We start from the raw sequence: 16676 nt of genomic DNA on the forward strand, positions 1-16676 counted from the left end.
GGGGTGGGAATGGGTATTTTGCAGTATCCTTCCCCTGCCACACCCACCAAGCCACACCCACCAAGCCACACCATGGCCACCAAGTCACGCCCACAGAACCAGTAGTGAAAAAAAATGAATTTCACGACTGGTTCCTCACAATATCTTAGCTGCTCTCGGCTTTGCACTCTTCTGGATGGAGAATTCTGACCTTGTTCCTGAGCTCCTGTTGGATCTTGGGAGTCACAGCCCTGAGGGTTCTACCACCACTGGGAAGACTTTGGACATGCCTATGTCTGTCTGTCTGTCTGTCTGTCTGTCTGTCTGTCTGTCTGTCTCTCTCTCTCTCTCTCTCTCTGTAAAACAAAATCTCTCTACACTTGCCAAGATTCTCCTAGTCCCAATCATGCACACAGACACCAAGAACAGAAAAGAAGAAGAGGAGGAGGAGCAGGAGGAGGAGGGGGAGGAAAAAGAAGGTGGTGAGGAGACTCCAGAGATCTTCTAGTCCAACTCCCTGCTCAAGCAGGAGACCTTATACCATTCTGGACCAATGGCTGTCCAATCTCTTCTTGAAAACCTCTAGTGATGGAGCACTGACAACTTCTGGAGGCAAGCCGTTCCACGGGTTAATGGTTCTAAACAACCATTAAAGAACATGTGTTCTAAGGAACAATGGAGGAACTTTTAAGCAAAATCCTCTTGCCAAACCAGAAACCCTGTCTTAGGTAAAGCACCCCTGTCCCAAAGCGCAACCTTTTGCCGCTAATGGCGACACAACGTTGGCCTCCGAGAAACGGGGAGCAATTCTTCATCCTGAGAGATAATACATGTATCTCTTGCGATGAGCTCCGAGCTGTGGAATATTAGAGAGCAAAAGTTGGACTGGGACATGTCAGTATAGATCTGCAATGATGAAAGGAAGAAGCTGCCTCTGGAGGGCGGAAGACTGGGAGAGATTGGAGGGGGGGGGAGAAAAGGGGGTGGGGAGATTCTGAAGACTTCCTTAATGCGTTTTCTCTCTATATTCCCTTTCAAAACGGGTTTCACCCTCCCTTAGAATTCGTCTCCTCCATATGGCTTCCCCAATAAATATTTTAAACATTTGTTGGAAAGAAAACAATTGTGCATCGTTCTTTGTGCAAGGCCGTGCAGCTCATTTTTTATGCGCTGTGGGTAAAAGATGCTAGGCCCCCTTCAGAAAACCTGCCATATTTGTATATTAATTGGTATGCATTGTTGTGTTTCACTGGGACTTATGTTTCCAGGGAGGGACAGAGAGAGAGAGAGAGAGAGAGAGAGAGAGAGAGAGAGAGACAGAGACAGAGACAGAGACAGAGACAGATAGACACACAGACACACAGACACAGACACACAGACACACAGTGAAAGAGAGAGAGAGAGAGAGAGAGAGAGAGAGAGAGAGAGAGAGAGAGAGAGAGAGAGAGAGAGAATTAGAATATCAGAAGAGGACAAGCTAACGTCCTCAGATATCCTAAACTGGAGTCTGTCATATACAATCTTGTATATATATGCCAAATGTCAAATGCTTGCAAATGATTAATTTGAGCAAGAATGATTGTTCTTGGCTTGGAACCCCTTGGAGAAGAAGAGAGGAAGATGGGGATGTATGAAGTGACAACAAAAAGCCCAACTACCTCTTTGCTTTGGACTTCAGTTGCCAAAGTAAGCAGGGACCATCCATGACAGATTTTCCTAGATCAATCTTCTAACTGCCTATGGAGATTCTCAGTCATCCAGGCCATAGTTAAGCTGCTTTTTTAAAAGGCAACTGGACTTTGTTTTTCCTTGAAGACACTTCACTTTTCATCCAAGAAGCTTCTTCAATTCTTGACACAGTCGAGTCAGAATTGAAGAAGCTTCTTGGATACGAAGCTAAACATCTTCATGGAAAAACAAGAAAGTCCAATTGCCTTTTGAAAAAGCATCTTTGGGTCTCCTTCTGACTGGCACCTTCTAGATGTGTGGGGACTGAGTTACCCAGAATTCCTTAAGGAGCAGTGACCATCTGGGAGGGAATGACATTTCCCCATCTTTTCATCTCATTTTTCTCCTTGGTAGTTCCTAGACTGTTGGCTAGGAACTACCAGATAAGCAGAGATTAACAAAAGACAAAAATCTAGCAGAAGATAATAGCCTAACTATGGAATTACTAAGAACCCTTGTTTTCCTCCCCAAAAGCTAGGTGTGTCTTATACTTCAGAGCGTCTTATACTCTGAAAAATACGGTAATACTGTAGATTCTCTGGGTGTGATACCCCCAGAAGACCAGATAACTCTTTAAGGCCACCTCATTGTCTTTTGTGCCCTTTTTGCAATTAAAGGGTCCGATGTGATTAGCCAAGGTGGCTAGAGCAACCCGGAGTGGAAAAGCTAAGCTGGGTTTCCATGCCTACAACTCCATCATCTCCTCCAAACAATTCAGGAGAAAGCACCAGGTTTGAAGTTCATCATAATTAGTCATTTAACAGCTGCTCTGCAAAAATGCAGAACAAGGTGGAAAGAATCAGAGCTAAAAGCCATGGGGCTGATGGGTCAGCAGTTGGCTAAATCACCTTGCAATGTAGAAGACCGACAAGGTCCTCCTGCGGCATAAATCAGGGAAGCTCGATGGATTTATGGATGCTAGAAGTTTGGCCACTCGACACCAATGGAGCCAAGCCAAGTTCTATTGATCTGTAAGTGTGGCTACAAATTGGACACTTTGGAAGCATTACCTCTTTTGCACTACATCAATATCTCTGGGCTTTATATTACAGAGTGGACAGACATAGATTGACCTTCTGACCGTTTTTTTTTTCTTGAATGGAGTGCTGTACGAGCTCCCGTTTTGCAATAATGTCTTCCAAGAGAGGGCCGTGTTTTGACAACCTTTCAAACACAGAACATCTTAGTTCTAGTCTCTGGACCTGCCTCAAGATTCCAGTCCTGGCAAAACACTGGTCCAATATCCTCCATTCTTGACTGATTCATTGATTGATTGTATAATTTATAAAGCCACTTACTAATAGGGTGATTCTCTGTGGCTAGCAGAGAAGGGGAGGATAATAATTTCCTTCCTTCCTTCCTTCCTTCCTTCCTTCCTTCCTTCCTTCCTTCCTTCCTTCCTTCCTTCCTTCCTTCCTTCCTTCCTTCTCCTCCCTCCCTCCCTCCCTTCCCCTTCCTTCTTTCCTTCCTTCCTTCTTTCTTTTCTTCCTTCCTTCCTTCCTTCTTTCCTCCCTTCCCTTCCCTCCAGTGGTGGGATTCAATTTTTTTACTACTGGTTTTGTGGGTGTGGCTTGGTGACTGTAGCATAGCTTGGTGGTTGTGGCTTGGTGGGCATGGCAGGGGAAGGATACTGTAAAATCTACATTCCCTCACCACTCCAGGGAAAGGTTACTGCAAAATCCCCATTTTCTTCCGATCAGCAGGGACTCGGGAGATGGGGGCAGGCCCAGTCAGAGGTGGTATTTACCAGTTCTCCGAACTACTCAAAATTTCCATTACCGGTTCTCCAGAATTGGTCAGAACCTGCTGAATACCACCTCTGCTTTCCTCTCTCCTTTCCTGTTTTCCTTCCTTCCTTCCTTCCTTCCTTCCTTCCTTCCTTCCTTCCTTCCTTCCTTCCTTCCTAGATTTGTCTTCTGTCCATCTCAATTTGTAAGTAGCAAGTTCATAAATAATTTTCTTACAATCTACAAAATAAAGTCCCACGATGTGGGCCACCCAGGATGTCTGATCATTCGTGTAAAACAAGATAGGAAAATCCATGACTTTCTAAAAAATTATTAAAGTATTTCTAACCCACAAGTTAAATCTTCAGTTAACCACCACCGAGTCTCTTCTACCTCTTTGTAGCCAAACTTCTAACATTTGATAGAATCTTGGATATTGTTTGCACTGTGATAACCCGGGATCAAAAGGAGAAGGCTGATTACTTTGGTGACTCTTTTGCCCATAGCTAGAAATTGTCTCACCTCTTTGCCTTTGGATCATGAGTAACATCCAATGGAGGTGAGGATCTGGATTGGATTTAGTCATGGACTCCCTCATCTTTATCGGATCTGGCCTAGTGCATAGGCTACTGTATTCTTGATATGAATCAAGTGAGTCCCAGGAAACTATACCTGAACACCCAGAGACTTATCAATAATTCCTAATCTTTCTTCTGACACATGTCCTACAATATACTGGAGACCAAACAATATGGCAGCTTCTGTGGCCCATCGGTTTTGATTTCTCCTTCAGGCTGTTTTCCTGGATGCAAGCTCAAACTCCCCCATTAACCGCTGAGATCAGCAGTTCCTTAAAATTAAAACATTTATGGGAGCCACCAAACTACAACAGCTGGGGCTTTGCATTTTGATGTTTACCTTGTTGAACGGCGGCAAGGAGCTTTTCTTGTTTTCGGTCCTTTAATTCCTTCATTTTTGCCTAAAGCAAGAAAAGCATTCAAACTGTCTCATTCTGCCAGGATGTTTGGCTTGGCTAAGCTGACATGGCTTTGTACAATCCCCCCTCCCTCCCCCAGCTACAGGGCTAACTGATTTCGTGCATTCTACCAGGAAGGCTGTTTTAAAGAAGAAGAAATAAAGAAACTTTATTTTGGATAGCCCATCATCCATCCATCCATCCATCCATCCATCCATCCATCCATCCATCTATCTATCATCCAAAGTACAGTGTGTGTGTGTATGTATGTGTATAAATAATACACACACATACACCCACCCACCAACACACACACCCCTCCCCCCACCTAGAGCACAAAGAAAAATATATCTGCTGAAAACTCTGCATAGGCATCAGGAAGGGCATCTAGCCGGTAAATGTTCAGCTCCATCCAGTCACAATGTAATTACAGGATTGTAAAAAAAAGGCAGTATATATTGAAAAGATTATAGCTACACCTACACCTACATATACACAGTGGTGGGATCCTGCCAGTTTAACAACTGGTTCAGTGATTGCCTGTTTCACCTGCGCGTGCACAGTTTTACAAAAACATACCTTCCATGTTACTTCTTGGGGAGTAATACAGCTGAGGTGGATATAGTTAAATAAAGTATAAGGGCAGGCAGGAGGGCCAACCGGATCATCAGAGCAAACCGGTTCGCTCTCAGCTAATTGTCGGAGCTACCGGTTCGCCCAAACTGGTCCAAACCAGTTGAATTCCACCCCTGCATATATGTATATGTATAATTATATGCATATGTATAATTATATGTATATATATGTATATGTATACACAAACAGACACACACATATATGTATGTATATATAAATTGTATATATATACACAATATATATAAATAGTAAAATAAGTATACATATATATTTGTATATCCAAACTGTACTTAGGATATGATCTATTTCAAGCTATTTAGCTCTCATCAGCTAGCCATACCCTTACTGGGATTCAAATCTGGGCTGTATTACATATTAGGCAGATTTGTTAGCCACTAAGCCACGGGCTCTCCTCCTTATCAGCTGAGCCAGGGAAATAGGTATGTATTTGTGTTACAACCCCTGGTATGCCCAAATATATATGTGTGTGTGTGCGTGTGTGTGCGTGCGCACACACACACACACCATTTTATTTCAAAAGTGGAAGAAAACACCAGATTGGTGAGGATCCCAAGTCAAGGTATCTTAGTGGGATGATTATTGTCAGCTGAGAATGTCAATATACCGCCTTCTGGGAGACTCTAAGCTTTAGCGACTGGCTTTGCAGAGATTTCTTTAAAGTTGACTTAAATGTCAGATGTCATTAGTGCTGGATGTTCAAAAGAGTCCTCTGGTGCGAGCATCTTCTGCGGCAGAGGGTGAAAAGGTCACAGGAACGTAGAGGCAGAATAAAATAAAATATAAGAAAGCACAGAGGGATGGATGGATGGAGGGCCCTGAAGAGAAAAAAAAACCACACACCAAGCGGTGTGCATGGAGATAAGGGAATTCACTTCGGTGACATATGGAGGAGCGTCTATGTTTCTTGAAACTTGTGGCTAACTCTGGTTCCTTCCGTGTTTTTTTAATCACCCCTTTTCTCTCTTAAAGAAAGTTAGTCTTCCAAGTTCAACACACCATGTGCGTCTTTGAAAGAAAGAAAAATGAACTATCGATCAGGCAATTGACAAATGCAATAGAAATTTTATATGGCTCAAGAGAGACCACTAAATAATTTAGAAGTGTGCCAAATATGAGTGACAGCCAGCAGTGGGGGGTATTGATTACTTAAAAAAAAACTAAGAAAGGCTCCCCCCACCCCTTGCTGAAACCTGGAAGGATAAAGGAAGGAGGTCGCAAACACAGAGAAAACCAGGAGCTAAGCCATTAAGGAATGTTGTGTAACCAGACACTGCCAGACATGGAAACTGAAAACATATTCAGGTGAAAAGCACCAACTCCCTCCTCCACAATCAATAACACAATGTCAAAACATAAAATGCAAGCTTTTGCTCTCCTTCCTAAAATTCATCTTAAGAGGTATTTGCAAGCATTGATTCAGGATGACTTCCTTGAATTCAGGTATAGAGACACGAACATAATGTTGGTCAGGACTTTTGGCCTGGACTAGAATTTCAATTCAAAGGCGGGGCTAGATGACTCAAAAGTTAGAATTAAGATTGCCAGGAGAAATATCAACAACCTTGGATATGCAGATGATATTACTCTAATGGTAGAAAGTGAAGAGGAATTTAAGAGCCTCTTGATGTAGGTGAAGAAGGAGCGGGTAAAAGACCATAAGGAAAGCTGAGCACCAAAGAATTGAGGCCTTTGAACTCTGGTGCTGGAGAAGACTCCTGCGAGTCCCTTGGACTGCAAGGCCATCCAACTGGTCAGTCCTAGAGGAGATCAACCCTGACTGCTCTTTAGAAGGCCAGATCCTGAAGATGAAACTCAAATACTTTGGCCCCCTAATGAGAAGGAAGGACTCACTGGAGAAGAGCCTGGTGCTGGGAAAGATGGAGGGCAAAATAAGAAGGGGATGACAGAGAATGAGGGGGCTGGATGGAGTCACCGAAGCAGTCGGCCTAAGCTTAAACAGACTCTAGGGGATGGTAGAAGACAGGAAGGCTTAGAGGAGCATTGTCCATGGGGTCGCGATGGGTCAGACACGACTTCACAACTAACAACAACAAGAAGAATATCAATTTAAGGTTCTTTCAGGAGGAGGGTGTGTAGGAAGTTCACGATTTGCTTAGAGAGGCTACTTGATGGACATATGAACCAAGACCACCCTACTAACTTTAGCAGCTTTTGAGGACAGAGATCTAGAGTCCAACTCCAGTTTGTTCAAAGTGGGCATAACTGCTCTGTGGCAGTTTTGTTTTAAGTTATTGTGCAAACCAGTGGTGGGATTCAGCCAGTTCACACCATTTCAGGAGAACTGGCTGTTAACTTTCTGAGCAGTTTGGTGAACTGGTTGTTGGAAGAAATCATTAGGGCAGAGAACCAGTTGTTATTATTTGAATCCCACCACTGTGCAAACACACAACTTCATAAGGAACCTAAGGGTTCTTTGACTACAGAGGGACATTTTTCTTTCCATGTCTCAAAATTCAACCCTTCCATCAGTTGTACTCCATGTTGGGGGAAAAACTTTTTTTGAAACAAATTGCACACACATGAAATTATTACATATGCATGTCATAATTAGAATGATAGGGAATTAGGAAAATTAAGGCCATGTTGCTGGTACCACCCTACCAAACAGCTTTGCTTAACTAATTAACCAACACTTTGCACTCAATGAAACTGCACACCGAATGAAATTTTACAGAATCCTTGCAAAGGTCTAAAGATCTTCTGAAGATGAGATGGAAACTGTTGGGACAGATCATGCCTTTGATGTCACCAGAAGATTTCCTACATTTTATATTTGCATATTTATATTTCATTATGCTTTTAAAGACATAATCTCCTCAGTGGCTCAGAAAATGGCAATTGCTTTTTTAAGGATTCACATTAATGATAGCAGTCTAATGTTAGGCAAGGTGAAAATGCCTTTTTTTTCCCTTTTCCAAATTGTCATACACTCATTTTGGTAATAATACATTGTGTTTAAAATTGTGCTTCATTCCCAGAGCACTTAAACTAATTACATTACTTAAACTCCTAATGTCCCGGGGAGACAGATACAATATTGTTCTGTTTTAGAAGAGGAAGAATCTGAGACTGGATGATTAAAAAAAAACTTAGATCAGGTCAAACTTGGAGACTGCTTAAGAAAGAATTAAGAAAGAATTAAGAAACTTCTTTCAGAAGCTCCTTGGATGAGAAGCAAAACATCTTCAAAGAAAAAAAAACCCAAGAAAATGCAGTTGCTTCTCATCCAGGAAGCTTCTTCGGTAGCTCCTTGGATGAGAAGCTAAACATTTTCAAAGGAAAAATAAAACCCAATAAAGTCCATTTCCTTTTTCCCAAAGGAAAAAGCACCTTTGGGACTATCGGTACAGATGGAAAAACCAAGGTCAAATATGGGAATAAAGAAATAGCTCCTTTTTAAGGAAAGGCTGAGTTTGGGTGGGTTTTTTGATTATCGCTTCAAAGAAAAGCACAGAAAGGGGTGGGACATTTCAACTGGATGACAGCTCAAGCATTTGAGAACCAAAGACCTATTAAGTATTGTTAAATGAGCCTTCTGCATTTGTGTGTGTGTGTGTAAAAGTTCTCCTCTTGGCATAATGAGTAAGAGCCTCAACAGTAACCACCAACTATTTGGAATGATCAGATTCTTCACTCCCATGGGGCATGTCTCACACCGCATTTTGAAACTCCAGCAGACGTTTATTATTAGTTTGCTATTATTTAGCAAATGTGGAGTATAGGCTGCCTGATCTCTAATGGCTATGACTTAGGAGACTAACTTCGGAGCAGTGAAATCCAATCTACCACACATCCATTTGGAATCCCAAAGCATTATATATATAAAAGGTATTTTATAAAAGAAAAAGATATTCCATGTGTTCAAAGTTTAAGAAAGAAGAAGAGAGTCTCAATTCAGTGGCAACAGAACAGAGGCCTCGCGACAGAACAAGGGTTGCCAACTCACAGTCTCACCCATCATGGTTTTACACCCAGAATCCATCCATGATATTGCATCTCTCTATATAAAAATGGCTGTGTGTGTGTGTGTATGTGTGTGTACCCTGTTTCCCTGAAAATAAGACCTCCCCGGATAATAAGCCCAATCAGGCTTTTGAGCACGTGTGCTAAAATAAGCCCTCCCCTACAATATTGTAACGCAGCAGCAGCCATGACCTCCCCAAAAATAAGGCCAAGTGCTTATTTCGTGGGGTGGGGGCGGGGTTCAAAAGAAAATAAGACCCTGTCTTGTGTTCGGGGAAACATGGTATGTTCCAGCATAACTCTGGAACGCCTCCAGCAATTTCAACCAAACTTGGTATACAGATGACTTACTCTCTGGAAACAAATATTGTGGGGGTAAGACACCCCTAACACCCCTCGGGGAGTGTGTTCTGTTAAGATACAGCCTGTTGTGCCTTAAAATGGCTTCTACTGTACTGCCTTAAAATGGATTCTATTGTACAGTGCAGTGGAGGTGCCATGGTATCAGCTTCACAGTACTCCTTCACAGTACTTCACAGGGGGCTCCCTCTACTAAGGGGGAAAATCCAACATTAGAAACTACATTTGGTCCGGACATTTTCCCTCTATAATACATACTCAGGCAACATCAGGTTATCGGCTAGTTAGTAATAAAGACAAGTCACCAGAGAAAGAATAGACTTGATTCCTTCTTCTGTGTAGCTAAATGTCTATAGAGATTCTCAATCATCCAGATCATAGTTGTCCCAAAGGTGCTTTTTCTAAAGGCAACTAGACTTTGTTTTTCCTCAAAGACATTCACTTCTCATCAAAGCCGCTTCTTCAGTTCTGACTGAATGATGGAGGATTGAAGGATTTATATTCCTTTATGTTCTTTCAGCTGTTTCAAGAAGATTCCACACTCATTTGCACTCTGATTCAGGGCACAGATAACCCCCACCCCCCCCACCCCATCAAGGATTCTCAGAGAACTAATGACCAAATGATTGGAAGGAATATAAATCCTTCCGTTCTCCACCATTCAGTCAGAACTGAAGAAGCTCCTTGGATGAGAAGTGAAATGTCTTCAAGGAAAAACGAAGAAAGTCCAGTCACCTTTTTTGGGGGGGAAAAAACCAGCTTTGGTTGAAATGTTGAAAAGGTGAAAATGTTTTTGACTGGGCAGGACTGCACCTAGCATAATAAGGAACATAGGGGAGAGTCGGATGAATTAATCTCAAGGTCAAAGATGGCGGAAGGTGGGAAGTCTATTCCTGTGCATACTAATCACACCATTAAAGGCAGATGTTGGCTGATGATTAAATCTGAAACGTAATGGGTGTTTTTGCCTGCCCTTTTCCACTGCAAGAATGGCGTGAGAGGCAATATATATATTGATATCAAAGATTACTCAAGGAATTAAGATATGAAAAGCATGTTAGTTCACTAGACTTCAATTAGTTAAATTAAATTGGGTAGCATTATTTACCTGTGGCGTTTTTGGTGGCTAGCATTAGCATTCCAGTGGCTAGAGTAATGAAATTAGGGAATAAGGCCTTAATTGATCTGAAGTTAAAAGGATCCGGCTGACAAAAACAATTGTGTCTTGCTGTAATGCACACCTTCCCTCTCTCCCCACTCCCTTTTCTCCTGGCCCCACTTCCCAGCAATCATTAAATCCAATGAAATGAAAGTCACCGAAATATTGGCAGCTCTTAAGAAATAATCTGTGAACTGGGCAGGAAGGGAGCATCACCTAATCAATTTAGGGAAGGCTCGTTAGAGATGGATGGCGAAGGAAATCAGCTGAAAATCAAAACAAATAATTATACACGGAGGGGAGCCACCTAGTCATATTGAAGTGAGGAATTAAAGTAGCATCTGAAAAAACCTTTTCCCCTTTCACTGCCCCTTCCCCTTCCTACCCCCTCCCCTCCCCTCCCTTCTTCCCTCCCTCCCTTCTTCCCTCCCACCCTTCCTTCTTGATGTTGTTGCTTTGAATGTACACTGACAGCTTCTGCACTGAAGACAATTCCGTGTGTCTAATCACACTTGGCCAAATAGAGCTTTTCTTTTCTTTTCTTTTCTTTTCTTTTCTTTTCTTTTCTTTTCTTTTCTTTTCTTTTCTTCTTTCCTTTCTTTTACTTCCCTTCCCTTCCCTTTATTTTCTCTTTGCTATCTACTCTACTCTACTCTACCCTACCCTACCCTACCCTACCCTACCCTACTCAACTCTTCTCCATTCCACTCCACTCCATTCCATTCCGTGGTAGGATTCAAAAACTTTTACTATGGGTTCTGTGGGCGTGGCTTGGTGGGCGTGGCATGGCTTGGTGGGCGTGGCATGGCTTGATGGGTGTGGCATGGCTTGATGGGTGTGGCAGGGGAAGGGTACTGTAAAATCTCCATTCCCTCCCAACTTGAGGGAATGTTACTGCAAAATCCCCAATTCATCCTGATCAGCTGGGACTCAGGAAGCAGAGAATAGATGGGGGTGGAGCCAGTCAGAGACGGTATTTACCGGTTCTCCGAAATACTCAAAATTTCCACTACTGGTTCTCCAGAACTGGTCAGAACCTGCTGAATACCATCTCTGATTCCATTCCATTCTCTGTTCCTTACTCTATTCCATTTTCTGTTTTTTTTCCCGTTCTGTTCCATTCCATTGAAAGAACGTGATGCAAAATGGAAAACAGAGACTACTGAATTCTACTACAAAGGGGAAACAAGTGGGGTTGAGTGCTTCCAGCATGGAAAGGTATTAGAATTAGACATTCTTCTTTGGCAGCCGGTAAGTTTTTGCTCATTGCACACCCCTTCAGCTCCTTTGTGGCTGTGTGAGCTTGGAAGCAACAGTCACACATTCAGCAGTTTGAGCGGGGTAATTGAGTAGATTAATGAGAACCGCAAATAAGCATTCAAAACCCTGGTGAATTGCCAGCACTTTCTAGGACTCTTCAGCCACATGGTATCTGGCCACTCCATTTTTCCAATATCCCCCCCCCCATGTGATAAATCATGCTTGCTCCCGTCTGGCTGAGTCTCTAACATGGTTACATCAGCATTGATTTGTGCCAGGTCCCAGAAGGCACACAATTTTTACAAGGCAGTTATCCCATGGCACTAAACTGGGGTTGCTTTTAAGTGGGTTTTCTTGGAGGTGGGAAATGGGTCAGTTCAGAAGCTCCTTGCTCTACTTAGCAAGTACAAAGCTGAGAATCTCAGTTTTCTCCCTATACTGGTAAATGCCTTTGTCCAAATATTGATTTTCTTGGACAGAAAGACCATATTGCTACAGGTAAATAAACCCCAAACCTGGCATTGCTCAAATGTAGAAAAATGGATGATATTTGCTTTATAAACCCATCTTTAAAACCTTGTCATTTTGAACTGACTCTCTCCTTGATCTGTAAGAGCCCATGAAGGGTTACTAGAAAGAGCAACATCTGTTTTAACCTGGGTCAAAAACAACAACGTTACATTCCTTCCCTTTACTTTTAACAATCTTGATCTTTAATCCCTTCAAAAATGTCCTAGAATTTGTTCTTTCTTTTTTTCTTTGTCTGTTCACAGCAAAACTTTCAAAAATAACCAAGTCATTCTTTTTGTTTTTTATTTGTGTGTTTCTTTTAATTATTAAGATGCCAGCTGGTTTCATTCATCATTTCATCTTTTTTCCTCCAGACCATTCTTGTGACATGCCATTTTAAAATCCACATTCAAATCTTCTTCCATTCTGTCTTTTACAACTTGTTCCATAACACCATCCACACACAATTGGTCTATGTTGGGAGACATTTTTAATTAATTTAATTATCTTCTGGGTCCATTGTTCACAAATATCCTTCAGTATATTTATGTTAATGTTAAATTACTTTACTATAAGTATTCTGAATTAACAAGTCGAATAGGCATTCTTCTCCTTTAATTGTAATATTTATATCCTTCTTGCTCCCTCTACTGACCAACCTGTAAAGTATGTCTGTCTGTCTGCCTGCCTGCCTATCTATCTATCTATCTATCTATCTATCTATCTATCTATCTATCTATCATCTATCTATCTATCTATCTATCATCTATCATCTATCTATCAAATCAAAACACCATCCATTTCCCATGGGAAGGATTCTTTCAATTAATTTCAAAATCTATTTCAACTTCACCTGGGCTCTTAGTTTATATATAAAAAGGTAAAGGGGGCAGTGCTCATCTCTGTTTCAAAGCCAAAGAGCCAGCGCTGTCCGAAGACATTTCCATGGTCACGTGGCCAGCATTACTATATGCCGAAGATGCATAGAATGTTGTTGCCTTCCTACCAAAGGTGGTCCCTATTTTCTACTTGCATTTTTACATGCTTTCAATCTGCTAGGTTGGCAGAAGCTGGGACAAGTCATGGGAGCTCACTCCGTTATGCAGCAGTAGGGATTTGAATTGCCAAACTGCCAACCTGTCTGACCAACAAACTCAGCATCTAAGCTATTGAGCCACTGCATCCCTAGTCTATTTCTATCTTCCTTTATAGTTGTAACTCCCTGATACTGCCCAAAACTCTAATCACCCTTTTGCCATTTAGACACAATACCAGCAGTAGCCCACTCCAACATATCTAAGAGTCAGGTAAGTTAAAGAGAAATGTAAAAGAAATGTTCAAGCTACCTGGGAATAAAATTGGAAGCTTCTTTTGGAAAACATCAAGTGATTTTTTTTAACACATGATGAATGAAAAGCGTATCATTCAATATTCTCCAACTTTAACCACCAGCATTTTCAAAATGTTTAGATTAACAAGATCGAATTAGAAAGGCTGATGTCTTCTAGCCAGTTTCTTTCTCTCTGAACTGTCATAATGCATCTAAAAAACCCCTCCTTTCTGCTTGATGCTCAACAAAAGCTGCTATACTTAATACCCCAATGCTGCACAGTAGTTGGAGGAGGAGGAGGAGGAGGGGTAAATGTTATTAGCCAGACTTCAGTGAATCAATGAATCCTCAAGGACAGCTTTACCATGCCTACATTCCTGAAAGCCACTGGAATTTTCTGAGTGAAGTTGAAGGAATGCAATCAAGGTTCAAATTCAGTGGTACGAAGAGCGTAACTCACTCAGACATAGATGTCCAAGTCAATGAGACTGAGAAATTTCAAGACCCTTCCAGGGACTGCAAGGGTAAAACTGAGAAAAGTCAACCCCAGCAGGCCAAAAAAGAAAATAGATTTGCAGAGAACATCAAATGTTCTCCTTTTCTTACATCATCTGAGACTCCGCTCCAAGGGGGATGACTTTGACAGAACTGAAAAGTAAAAAAAAAAAAAAAAAGTCTAGCGGGGCACATTAACACAGGATGCTCAGATCTTTCTCTTGGATCTGCTTGTAGAATCATTTGCTCTCAAGACTGAGTCTCATGACACAGCATAAAAGAAAAAAGGAATAGGGAGCGTAGAAGTAGAGCAAATTCAGCCATAGTTTTTTAAAGACAACCATCTAGAATGAAAATAATAGGAAGGGAAGGGGAAAAGAAGGGAAGGGAGGGGGAGGGAAGGAAAGGAAGAAGGAGAAATGGAAGGGAAGAAGGAGAAAGGGAAGGAAAGGAGAAAGGGAAGGGAAGGGAAGGAAAAGCTGTCCTGAAACTTAGAAAATACAAATTATTGGGTTGATGCCACGCTGAAAATGCCCTCAACATTGTTTTTGGGTATATTTATTTAGAAACACAGCCAGCCAGTATAAATGTGTATGCTTTAGTGTTTCCTTTTATAAATACATAGCTTGGGGTTTTATATTCAGAGGTAGAGACAGGTTGATTGCTTCAGAAACCTCAATTTTAGAGCTAAGCACTGGTCCAGTTAGGATGTCTTCCCTCTTTCCCCCAAGCTGTCTTTTTAAACATGCTTATTAAAAGGCATGTAGTCATACCCAAACATAGAGACAAAATTGATATTTTACAACCTGGAGCCACTGTAATACGATGCTAGGAAGAGCACTATTTCACAAGGCTCCATTTAAAAAAAAACACCAGATGTGGCTAAATGAAAACCTAGGCCAATGAATAGCACACTTTGACCCATTCACAGATTCCCCATGTGGTAAAATAACAAACTACAGAGGTACCTTGATAATCAACCTGCTTTGAAACTCATCAAATTTGGTACGAAAGACATTTTGATGTGAAAATGGAGTGGGATTTGGGGGTTCTCTGAACTGCACAGAATCTTAGCTAGAGGTTCTCCTGAACCCCTGCAAACCCCCAGTAGGCCACCCCTGGTAGCCTACAAGGCCCAATCTTAACTCCTAGACCATTTTCTGAAATAAACCTTTAAAGCCAAGCTCTTGTTTTCTTTCCCCCTCTGGTACCTTGTCATATTTCCTAGAAATGGTCATTTTTAGGTTCGATAAATTTTACTCTCAATGATAGGAGCTTCTGTATGACTTCTGACCTGCTTTGGAACCTGAGTCCCTCAAGGAGAAGATGTTTTTCAAGGGAGCAATTAGTTATCCACCACCATTACGCATGTCGGCTGCTTGTTCCCAATCTTAATGGTGAGCTTTTTAAGAAAAAGGAAGGGGTCAAACGTGCTAGCAATTCATGAACGCCAACTCTGGCTTAAAAGGATAATTTGCAAGATGGCAAGAAGGAGGCTGTGGCAAGCCTCCCCTGTCAAACATCCATCTTCCCAAGGATTCCCTCAATACTTATTTATAAGAACAGAGGAGGGAAGACCTGTCAATACTGCTTAATTTAAAGAGTCTCCAAACGCATGACATAATCCATGTTAGAAAGCACATTTATTCAATATTTTCGCAATTGCCAAACTCACTCACCATCTCATTTAAGTTGATGCCACTGGGAGCAATTCTAGGGTTTCCTGGATATTTGAAGTGCTGGCACTTCTCCTTCGAAAACTAGAAAAGTGAAACAAAGCGAGCTCTTAGGATCGATGGCATTTTCACCCCTCTCAGTTTTTACTCCTTCTGGGTTAAGCCCAGGTATAATTTCTGGGGCAGAATCAATCAATCAATCAATCTGTCTGTCTGTCTGTCATCTATCTATCTATCTATCTATCTATCTATCATCTATCATCTATCATCTATCTATCTATCTATCTATCTATCTATCTATCTATCTATCTATCATCTGTCTGTCTGTCTATCCATCCATCCATCCATCCATCTATCCATCCATCCATCATCTATCATTATCTACCTATCTATCTATCTATCTATCTATCTATCTATCTATCTATCTATCTATCATCCATCCATCCATCCATCCATCTATTGATCAATCACCCATCCATCCATCCATCCATCCACCCATCTATCCATCCCTAGAGTCGGGGACGAATAGCACATATGTGCCAGAGGAACTTTTACCTTTTTATATACATGTAGAGTAAGGCATACACCCACCCCAACGCAAACCGAACAGTCCCTCAACCCATTCCGAAACCAACCAACCAACAAGCCAGCAATGGTTGTTATGCACCATCATGTTAAACAGAAGTCTTTGGAGCTTGATAAAAATCAATAAGAAATATCCGCTTGTTAAGATGTCATTTTTCCAGTTCTGTTTGGCTCCTTTCTATGGAGATTAAAGAGCTGAGAAAAGCAACATTGCAAAGTGCTTTGGAGATGCCCTGATTTACACCCGTGT

The 16676-nt window shown here is 41.6% G+C and overlaps 1 protein-coding gene across 4 annotated transcripts in view; it reads right to left on the reverse strand.

The window, feature by feature from the left end:
• LOC309397464 (uncharacterized protein) overlaps positions 1–16676 on the reverse strand; it is a 169489-nt gene that overhangs the window by 40456 nt on the left and 112357 nt on the right. For all 4 annotated transcript variants that reach the window (XR_014176262.1, XR_014176263.1, XM_081963504.1 and 1 more), the window contains exon 3: positions 15845–15925. Coding sequence is in view for 2 of the 4 variants with exons in the window: in XM_081963504.1 (XP_081819630.1) it covers positions 15845–15852 (8 nt within the window). In the remaining 2 variants the exon portion in view is untranslated. The remainder of the gene's footprint in view (positions 1–15844; positions 15926–16676) is intronic.

The sequence above is a fragment of the Natrix helvetica genome, assembly GCF_964273705.1.
Source record: "Natrix helvetica genome assembly, chromosome: 10".
Classification (NCBI taxonomy): Eukaryota; Metazoa; Chordata; class Lepidosauria; order Squamata; family Natricidae; genus Natrix; species Natrix helvetica.